Source organism: Oratosquilla oratoria, chromosome 40 (genome assembly GCF_046742065.1).
Source record: "Oratosquilla oratoria isolate Oo_2021 chromosome 40, ASM4674206v1, whole genome shotgun sequence".
NCBI classification, from domain to species: Eukaryota; Metazoa; Arthropoda; class Malacostraca; order Stomatopoda; family Squillidae; genus Oratosquilla; species Oratosquilla oratoria.
The window spans coordinates 16777960-16790051 of NC_134816.1; the positions used below are offsets into that span (position 1 = coordinate 16777960).

General features: G+C 51.0%; 1 protein-coding gene across 1 annotated transcript; it reads right to left on the minus strand.

The window, feature by feature from the left end:
- Positions 1-34: 34 nt before the first annotated feature.
- Positions 35-403, minus strand: LOC143020455 (uncharacterized). Its single transcript, XM_076176877.1, has one exon. The coding sequence runs from the start codon at positions 401-403 to the stop codon at positions 35-37; it is 369 nt and encodes a 122-aa protein (XP_076032992.1).
- Positions 404-12092: the final 11689 nt, after the last annotated feature.

Genomic DNA, 12092 nt, shown 5'->3' on the forward strand with positions numbered 1-12092 from the left:
CCCCTCCACAGTTGTAGACATATTCCTTTACCCACTATGCGTCCAAATAAATCTTGTCGTTGTAGTGTGTCTTTCCACTCTTATAAAGAAAATCGCTCGCAAAATAGTCAAGAATATCTAGCCACACTTCGGATTGATCCTCTAAATCGCAAAACACCAACATCGTGGCATAGGTAGAACGAAAGTCCTTTCCGTTATTGGTGTGATTAACTATTTCCATTAGGGTTTTCTCCCAGTGATTTTTGTCCTTCATAAGCCCCATCGCTTTGACGGCCTCTCGATAGGTGGCGTACTCAACACCCTCAACAGTCCTTATGTCGCTAAATGATTTTGGGTCCCTCACATGAGACAGCATCAGACGAAGATAGAACAACTCCGCATTTTTCGGATTAGTTGTTTGCATCCTACCAATAGATATACTCCCTCTCGACCGCTCCGTCCAGACACCACTCTTCTTGCAAAAAACATAGTGGGTTGGTACTTCGGTGTAAAGGAGTGTCCTAGCAAATACGTCATTCTCACAAAGTTTGAAGAAAGCCATTAATTGCGTAACTTTGGCCAGTTGGTGTTCGACATAGAAGCCTCTTCTTCGACATAGAAAATGTTGTGCTCACCTTCCAAGTGGATAGGCAAATAAGTCACTGGTGGATAGGATTTGTGGATATGAAAATTGAATATTCTCCACGTGGCCTCATTAGCGTTTACGTACCGCGCATCGCGATAATTCCTAATCTCGTTGACAGGCTTACCGTCGGACTTTTGAATATATGATGCGATCGGATCCCTTGACATATTTCGTTACATATGCAATGCACTTTATGGAGTTACAGCATTCGACGTTTATATGAGCGTTATATTTTAGACAGAGGTATGGATTGTAGGGGACTACCCACGCATTATCAATTCTCTTTTTATCCTCCTTTCCTTTTCCTCTCGAAACACCTACCACCATCCTCACCAAAGGACCTTCGTCGATATAGCGGATAACCGTTGTTACAAACAAAAGTATCCTTTCTATAAGGTTTAGGAAAGTTCTTCGAACACTTGTTTTTGACTATACACGGGCTGCTCTCATCGTAACCAACACACGGGTTGTGTATCATATTGGTGGTTACGATTTTTTACAGCCTCGGGGACGTATTCGGATCGGGAATCTCCGCGGAGATGCAGTTATCGATATCCCTTTTATCGATTTTGTGCTCTAACCAAAGAAGGACGTGGCAATGAGGTAACCCACTCTTTTGCCACTCTACGGTATACAAAAACGCCTTTGTACGACCGAAAATGCAAATCTTTGTCAAATCATCCATTAAAGCACACGGTTTCAATCTGAAAACCCGGCTCACTAAATCTGGTCTATCACTGGAAGTACAGCCGGCAGCAAGCAAACTCTGGCCAGTCTGGGTTCATTGTGAACGTAATGAATAGGTCAGGGCGTATTTACCTAAGAAGGTAAGCGCGTCGTTGTTTCTGCTTCATTTACCTAGGTCCGCCAACAAAGGATGGAGGTATGATAATCCTCTGACCGACGGAAGAGGGGTCATCGTTCTGAAGCACGTCGAAACTTTCCTTTCGTATATTTCGTTGAGTCTCAATTTTGACATAATTGTCGACTACAAACTTCTGAAACAGAGTCCTCCCCCTATTGATATAATTGAACTCATCCACTTTGTCCATGTACAATTGGCTATAAAACATACAGCCCGTGAGTCTACCATCAGCCTCTTCTTTCTCATTGTTTGAATTTGTGTTTTTCTTTTTTCCATACCTTATTTTCATCCCTTTTAGTTTCTTCTGGCTAAAACTGTACCCTACGTCTCCATTAGGTATCAAAAGAGGGTACTGCATGGGATCGTAAAAATAGTTGAAAGAACTTATAATAACTCTGGAATATTTAGAGTCTTCCTTGGGAGAAGAAAGCACAACTTCAAGGTGCTTCGGAACATTCGACTCATCGAAATCAACTATAGCTCCAACCTGTGCACGGTCTGTAGGGAGATCATAAGTTCCTTTATGCTGCTGAATACGCTTTCCCTCAGAGGTGCGAAGTGTGATGCGTACGACTGGAAGCTTGTTCAACTGCTTGGTCTTGCTGTCGACCAAATCCACCACACCTTTAAACTCTTTCAACAGGGGTTTCAACACCGCATTGTTAGCAGTAAGATATCCTTGCGGGATAGAAACAATCTCGAAATTCTTTGAGTATAACTTTTCTTCATCACTACGTCTCCTCTTTGTTGAAGCTGATAATGGTTTGTGCGTAGTTAACTGGTTGGCCCTAATTTGAATCTGCTTTTCAGAATTATAACAGAAATACAAATCGAGGTATTTGGGCAAAGGCTTATTATATTCCGCGGTCCCTTTTCTGTGTATATACACATCCTTCTCGTCACGTTTGAGGTACCGGTCCAGCTCCGTATGTTCTCGCATATAGCGTGGTTTCAGTACTCCTAATCGGTGATAAATATGTCCCTTAATTTTGTACGTCATTACGGATTCAGACGCGTTTTCAAGGCTTCCGGAAGTGGCAAATGATGTGAAGCAAAACATGTTATTGAAGTTACATATGTTGTTCAGGAAATGTCTCGAAAGCTGAGTTTCACCTTTATACAGCTCTTCAAGCAAAGGAGAGAGAGGAGTCAAGGGAGTGTGGACTGATTGCCCTCTAGAACAATAGAGTATAGTCATTTCACCTTGCCAACGTTTTGCTCCACACAGAGGACAAATTACATCTAGATTTCCAATGTGATGTTCGATTTTATCCTCCGTGGTCAAGCCACCCAACGTATCCACTAATGGAGGCAGACATTCCTTAGTACTTTTTCTGACCTTAATTTTCGTGCACTTTCATCGATGTATTTTATCCCATTGATTTTGGCCTCTCTTTCTCCCTTTTCTCTCTTGAGTTTCTATCCTGAGACGCTTCTTTTCTTCCCTCTCAGCTAATTTATCCAACCTAATTTGTTTCCGCTCCTCGATTTTCTTTCTCCTTTGGTTTGCCAACTCCCTGTCACGATTACTCAGTCAAAATATCTGAGGGCTCATCGAGACTTTCAGGTTCAACTTCAGCTACCTCAGTCACAATGGTCTGCTTGGTCACAGCGGCATCCCTGCAGTCTGTTGCGGTCTGCGTTGATGTGCTCACGGCGGCATCCTGATCTGTCGAGTGAGGAATTTTTTTAGTCTTCTTTGCACGGATAATAAACGGAGCCCGTTTTCTATCCCTTAATCTACGTTTTTCGTCTCTATTTGCTATATCTTGCCGTTGTGCACTAAAAAACTCCTGAAATCGTAAATGGGTGCTAAGTGTGATCTTTTCATCATTTGTATATTTTCTAAGCGCAGCCCAGTAATGCTTTCGAAATTGATCAATATCTTCATATCGCTCTGCAATAAATTTCTCTTTTGACGCTTTATCACGATAACCTCCTGCCGATACAACCTGCTCGTCGAAATAGAAATGGAATACGTAATCGTGATGAGAATATGGTACGAAATTGTATTGATTCAGGTAATAATGCCCGTCTGATGAGGGCTTTTGGATAGACCCGTCTGATGAGGGCTCTTGGATAGGCCCAAGGTTTGGATATAGCCGCTTATGTTCTTTCTTCAGCCTTCTCATGGGGAATATGTCTGACTTTACCTGTTTCGCATCCACATCCTCGTTGCAATCCACGCCCAGAAATGGCGATGTTTCTTAACCCGTTGAGCCGATGAACCAACCATAATGACAACTACAGTGGCACGGCAGCCTGATCTCCATGTTGTCAATACTTACAGATCCCCCTCTCCCAGACATGTAACATTTTTCAAATGTGTCACCTTTGAAATGGTTTATTATTAAGAATAGAATATTATAGAAACCTAATTTATTGTGAGGAATAAAAGTTTAAGCGTTATTTTTGCCAGTATAACACAAGTTTCAGTTTTTGTCTAGTATATTCCAGCGTGACGTCATCTCGCACGGTCCTGAAAACATATCACATAATCATAATTAAATGGGCATAATTCACCTATGACATTGGGTTATTTTATTAAAAGATTATAAAAACCTAATTGAATATGAAGAATAAAATATTAAGCATGATTTTTGCCATTCTAGCATAATTTTTTGTCTAACACATTCCCGTGTGACGTCATGTCGCGCGGTCGTGAAAACATTTCGCATTATACTAAAATTGGCTGGTTTGACCGTGTGAACAGTTTTTCAAACATGTTTGACAAACCGTTTATCCACGGCTCAACGATGATCGTCCACGGCTCAACGATGATCGTCCACGGCTCAACGATGACCGTCCACGGCCCAACGATGACCGTCCACGGCCCAACGATGACCGTCCACGGCCCAACGATGACCGTCCACGGCCCAACGATGACCGTCCACGGCCCAACGATGACCGTCCACGGCCCAACGATGACCGTCCACGGCCCAACGATGACCGTCCACGGCCCAACGATGACCGTCCACGGCCCAACGATGACCGTCCACGGCCCAACGATGACCGTCCACGGCCCAACGATGACCGTCCACGGCCCAACGATGACCGTCCACGGCCCAACGATGACCGTCCACGGCCCAACGATGACCGTCCACGGCCCAACGATGACCGTCCACGGCCCAACGATGACCGTCCACGGCCCAACGATGACCGTCCACGGCCCAACGATGACCGTCCACGGCCCAACGATGACCGTCCACGGCCCAACGATGACCGTCCACGGCCCAACGATGACCGTCCACGGCCCAACGATGACCGTCCACGGCCCAACGATGACCGTCCACGGCCCAACGATGACCGTCCACGGCCCAACGATGACCGTCCACGGCCCAACGATGACCGTCCACGGCCCAACGATGACCGTCCACGGCCCAACGATGACCGTCCACGGCCCAACGATGACCGTCCACGGCCCAACGATGACCGTCCACGGCCCAACGATGACCGTCCACGGCCCAACGATGACCGTCCACGGCCCAACGATGACCGTCCACGGCCCAACGATGACCGTCCACGGCCCAACGATGACCGTCCACGGCCCAACGATGACCGTCCACGGCCCAACGATGACCGTCCACGGCCCAACGATGACCGTCCACGGCCCAACGATGACCGTCCACGGCCCAACGATGACCGTCCACGGCCCAACGATGACCGTCCACGGCCCAACGATGACCGTCCACGGCCCAACGATGACCGTCCACGGCCCAACGATGACCGTCCACGGCCCAACGATGACCGTCCACGGCCCAACGATGACCGTCCACGGCCCAACGATGACCGTCCACGGCCCAACGATGACCGTCCACGGCCCAACGATGACCGTCCACGGCCCAACGCTGACCGTCCACGGCCCAACGCTGACCGTCCACGGCCCAACGCTGACCGTCCACGGCCCAACGCTGACCGTCCACGGCCCAACGCTGACCGTCCACGGCCCAACGCTGACCGTCCACGGCCCAACGCTGACCGTCCACGGCCCAACGCTGACCGTCCACGCCCCAACGCCGACCCCCCACGGCCCAACGATGACCGTCCACGGCCCAACGCTGACCGTCCACGGCCCAACGCTGACCGTCCACGGCCCAACGATGACCGTCCACGGCCCAACGATGACCGTCCACGGCCCAACGATGACCGTCCACGGCCCAACGATGACCGTCCACGGCCCAACGATGACCGTCCACGGCCCAACGATGACCGTCCACGGCCCAACGATGACCGTCCACGGCCCAACGATGACCGTCCACGGCCCAACGATGACCGTCCACGGCCCAACGATGACCGTCCACGGCCCAACGATGACCGTCCACGGCCCAACGATGACCGTCCACGGCCCAACGATGACCGTCCACGGCCCAACGATGACCGTCCACGGCCCAACGATGACCGTCCACGGCCCAACGATGACCGTCCACGGCCCAACGATGACCGTCCACGGCCCAACGATGACCGTCCACGGCCCAACGATGACCGTCCACGGCCCAACGATGACCGTCCACGGCCCAACGATGACCGTCCACGGCCCAACGATGACCGTCCACGGCCCAACGATGACCGTCCACGGCCCAACGATGACCGTCCACGGCCCAACGATGACCGTCCACGGCCCAACGATGACCGTCCACGGCCCAACGATGACCGTCCACGGCCCAACGATGACCGTCCACGGCCCAACGATGACCGTCCACGGCCCAACGATGACCGTCCACGGCCCAACGATGACCGTCCACGGCCCAACGATGACCGTCCACGGCCCAACGATGACCGTCCACGGCCCAACGATGACCGTCCACGGCCCAACGATGACCGTCCACGGCCCAACGATGACCGTCCACGGCCCAACGATGACCGTCCACGGCCCAACGATGACCGTCCACGGCCCAACGATGACCGTCCACGGCCCAACGATGACCGTCCACGGCCCAACGATGACCGTCCACGGCCCAACGATGACCGTCCACGGCCCAACGATGACCGTCCACGGCCCAACGATGACCGTCCACGGCCCAACGATGACCGTCCACGGCCCAACGATGACCGTCCACGGCCCAACGATGACCGTCCACGGCCCAACGATGACCGTCCACGGCCCAACGATGACCGTCCACGGCCCAACGATGACCGTCCACGGCCCAACGATGACCGTCCACGGCCCAACGATGACCGTCCACGGCCCAACGATGACCGTCCACGGCCCAACGATGACCGTCCACGGCCCAACGATGACCGTCCACGGCCCAACGATGACCGTCCACGGCCCAACGATGACCGTCCACGGCCCAACGATGACCGTCCACGGCCCAACGATGACCGTCCACGGCCCAACGATGACCGTCCACGGCCCAACGATGACCGTCCACGGCCCAACGATGACCGTCCACGGCCCAACGATGACCGTCCACGGCCCAACGATGACCGTCCACGGCCCAACGATGACCGTCCACGGCCCAACGATGACCGTCCACGGCCCAACGATGACCGTCCACGGCCCAACGATGACCGTCCACGGCCCAACGATGACCGTCCACGGCCCAACGATGACCGTCCACGGCCCAACGATGACCGTCCACGGCCCAACGATGACCGTCCACGGCCCAACGATGACCGTCCACGGCCCAACGATGACCGTCCACGGCCCAACGATGACCGTCCACGGCCCAACGATGACCGTCCACGGCCCAACGATGACCGTCCACGGCCCAACGATGACCGTCCACGGCCCAACGATGACCGTCCACGGCCCAACGATGACCGTCCACGGCCCAACGGTGACCGTCAAACGATGACCGTCCACGGCCCAACGATGACCGTCCACGGCCCAACGATGACCGTCCACGGCCCAACGATGACCGTCCACGGCCCAACGATGACCGTCCACGGCCCAACGATGACCGTCCACGGCCCAACGATGACCGTCCACGGCCCAACGATGACCGTCCACGGCCCAACGATGACCGTCCACGGCCCAACGATGACCGTCCACGGCCCAACGATGACCGTCCACGGCCCAACGATGACCGTCCACGGCTCAACGATGACCGTCCACGGCTCAACGATGATTGTCCACGGCTCAACGATGATCGTCCACGGCCCAACGATGATTATTCTTGACTCAACAACGTTCATGGCTTAACGATGATCGTTCTTGACTCAACGATGATCGTCCACGGCTCAACGATGATTGTCCATTGCAAACGATGATCGTTTAGGGCTCAACGATGATCGTCCATGACTCAGCGATGAGCGTCCATGGCCTAACGACGATCGTCCACGGCTCAACGATGATCGTCCACGGCTCAACGATGATCGTCCACGGCTCAACGATGATCGTCCACGGCTCAACGATGATCGTCCACGGCTCAACGATGATCATTGACTCAACAATGATCGTTCTTGACTCAACGATGATCGTCCACGGCTTAACGATGATCGTCCACGGCTTAACGATGATCGTCCACGGCTTAACGATGATCGTCCACGGCTTAACGATGATCGTCCACGGCTTAACGATGATCGTCCACGGCTTAACGATGATCGTCCACGGCTTAACGATGATCGTCCACGGCTTAACGATGATCGTCCACGGCTTAACGATGATCGTCCACGGCTTAACGATGATCGTCCACGGCTTAACGATGATCGTCCACGGCTTAACGATGATCGTCCACGGCTTAACGATGATCGTCCACGGCTTAACGATGATCGTCCACGGCTTAACGATGATCGTCCATTGCTCAACGATGATCGTCCATTGCTCAATGATGATCGTCCATTGCTCAACGATGATCGTCCATTGCTCAATGATGATCGTCCATTGCTCCACGATGATCGTCCATTGCATCATCATCAACGGCTCAACGATGATCGTCCACGGACCAACGATGATCGTCCACGGACCAACCCATTGCTCAACGATCTTCATCCATGGCTCAACGATGATCGTCCACGGCCCAACGATGATCGTCCATAGCTCAACGATGATCGTCCACGGCTCAACGATGATCGTCCATAGCACAACGATTATCGTTCTTGACTCAACGATGATAGTTCATGGCTCAACGATGATAGTCCATGGCTCAACGATGATCGTCCATTGCTTAACGATGATCGCCCTCGGCTCAACGATCATCCACGGCTCAACGATGATCGTCTGTGGCTCAACGATGATCGTCTGTGGCTCAACGATGATCACCCACGGCTCAACGATGATCATTCATGGCTCAACGATGATCGTTCTTGACTCAACGATGATCGTCACGGCTCAACGATGATCGTCCACGGCTCAACGATGATCGTCCACGGCTCAACGATGATCGTCCACGGCTCAACGATGATCATCAATGGCCTAACGATAATCGTCCACGGCTCAACGATGATCTCCACGGCTCAACGATGATCGTCCACGGCTCAACGATGATCGTCCACGACTCAACGATGATCATCCACGGCTCAACGGTGATCGTCCACGGCTCAACGGTGATCGTCCACGGCTCAACGGTGATCGTCTACGGCTCAACGATGATCGTCCACGGCTAAACTATGATCGTCCACGGCTCAACGATGATCGTCCATGGTTTAACGATGATCGTCCATTGCTCAACGATGATCGTCCTCGGCTCAACGATGATCGTCCATGGCTCAACGATGATCATCCATGGCTCAACGATGATCGTTCACGGCTCAACGATGATCGTTCATGGCTCAACGATGATCGTTCTTGACTCAACGATGATTGCCCACGGCTTAACAATGATCGTCCACTGCTCAACGATGATCGTCCACGGCTCAACGATGGTCGTCCATTGCTCAACGATGATCGTCCATTGCCCAACGATCATCATCCACGGCTCAACGATGATCGTCCATGGCTCAACGATGATAGTCCATGGTTCAACGATGATCGTCCATTGCTCAACGATGATCGTCCTCGGCTCAACGATGATCGTCCATGGCTCAACGATGATCATCCATGGCTCAACGATGATCGTCCACGGCTCAACGATGATCGTTCATGGCTCAACGATGATCGTTCTTGACTCAACGATGATTGCCCACGGCTTAACAATGATCGTCCACTGCTCAACGATGATCGTCCACGGCTCAACGATGATCGTCCATTGCTCAACGATGATCGTCCATTGCTCAACGATCATCATCCACGGCTCAACGATGATCGTCCACGGCCCAATGATGATCGTCCATGGTTCAACGATGATCGTCCATGGCTCAACGATGATCGTTCACGGCTCAACGATGATCATCCATGGCTCAACGATGATCGTTCTTGACTCAACGTTGATCGTCCATGGCCCAACGATGATCGTCCATTGCTCAACGATTATCATCCACGGCTAAACGATGATCGTCCATTGCCCAACGATGATCGTCCATTGCTCAACGATCATCCACGGCTCAACGATGATCGTCTACTGCCCAATGATGATCATCCATGGTTCAACGATGATCGTCCACGGCTCAACGATGATCGTCCATGGCTCAACGATGATCGTCCATGGCTCAACGATGATCGTCCATGGATCAACGATGATCGTCAATGGCTCAACGATGATCGTCCATTGCTCAACGATGATCGTCCACGGCTCAACGATGATCGTCCATGGCTCAACGATGATCGTCCATGGCTCAACGATGATCGTCCATGGCTCAACGATGATCGTTCTTGACTCAACGATGATTGCCCACGGCTTAACGATGATCGTCCACTGCTCAACGATGATCGTCCACGGCTCAAAGATGATCGTCCATGGCCTAACGATGATCGCCCACGGCTTAACGATGATCGTCCACTGCTCAACGATGATCGTCCATGGCTCAACGATGATCTCCACGGCTCGACTATGATCGTCCACGGCTGAACGATGATCATTCTTGACTCAATGATCGTCCATTGCTCAACGATGATCGTTCATGGCCCAACGATCATCATCCACGGCTAAACGATGATCGTCCATGGCTCAAGGATGATCGTCCACGGCTCAAGGATGATCGTCCACGGCTCAAGGATGATCGTCCATGGCTCAACGATGATCGTCCATGGCTCAACGATGATCGTCCACGGCTTAACGATGATCGTCCACGGCTCAACGATGATCGTCCACGGCTCAACGATGATCGTCCATGGCTCAACGATGATCGTCCACGGCTCAACTATGATCGTCCACGGCTCAACGATGATCGTTCTTGACTCAACGATGATCGTCCACGGTTTAACGATGATCGTCCACGGCTCAACGATGATCGTCCACGGCTCAACGATGATCGTCCACGGCCCAACGATGATCGTCCACGGCTCAACGATGATCGTCCATGGCATGTAACATTTTTAAAAAGTGTCACTTTTGAAATGTTTTAATTTTGTGTGCATATATATATATACTGTATATATATATATATATATATATATATATATATATATATATATAAATATATATATAAATATATATATATATATATATATATATATATATATATATATATTCAATTACAAGAAGTGTCGATGGAATCTAGAAGATCCACGACGGAGCAAGACTCGACCAATTACGTCGACGACCATCCTTCCTCGAGCGGAAGGATCTCGGGTTCTCTTGTCAGGAGGAACACTTCTGCTGCTGCTGCTCTTGCCCCTCACGCAGGCAGGGAGGGCACTTCGGGGTCGCTTGTGGAAAGCGATCCGTTTCCTACTTGGAACCAGTGTCCCGTAGACACGCGGACACTGATCTTTGATGAGTCGGTGTGTCTCGGTCGCTAGCGTCATGCTCGCTTCTATCTGTACCGAGTCACCACCGACTCTGCCGGGGTCTTTGCACCTCGGGCTTTCATGTCCCTCAGCGTGTCATTCAGTGACAACAACCCCTGTAACAATTCGTCTCAAGTGGAGAGGATTCGAACACGAGCATTTTAATTTTCTTTTCTTCAATTGAGGTTGTTCTGTTTCGTGATAATTCCTCTTTAAGGTAGGCGCACACTTGTCCGCATCGTACGGACGGCACGCATCGTACTCATCGGATTGTTTTTGGGGTCTGCGCACATTGGTCCGCATCGTACGGACGGCACGCATCGGACGGATCGGATTTTCTGCGCACATTGTCGGCATTGGACCATTCACCATCCGCAGTTGTGAAGCTGAGCTCTCTCTGGAAGGACATACTCCATATCTTTCTAGTGTATAAAGTTGTGAAATTGTAGTGGTTAGCTGTTTGCTGGCAGAAGAACAGAAAGTTAAAAAAAGGAAAACATGGATTCACAACATAAACAGGAAAAGGCTGGAATTTGGAGAATTTCATACATTGTTCCCTGATTTGATGGAAGATGTCAAATTTTTTCGTTACTTTCGCATGACGTATTCAAAATTCTCTCACCTTCTCAACATTCTGTCAGTCAGCCCTAAAGAAAGACTAGCAGTTTGCTTAAGGTAAGGATGCAATAAAAATTTTGGATATTTTCCGTTTATTTTATAATCTTGCACAAAATTGAAAATAAATGTATCATTCTCTATAATGGTATAGAACTAAAAAATAACTTCAGGTTTGTAATAAGCGCATACACAAGTTGCTGAAATATAATTAACAC

Bases quoted from the DNA above. Each gene is read 5' to 3' on its own strand.
- LOC143020455 (XM_076176877.1), bottom strand. From the start codon at position 403: ATGCAAACAACTAATCCGAAAAATGCGGAGTTGTTCTATCTTCGTCTG.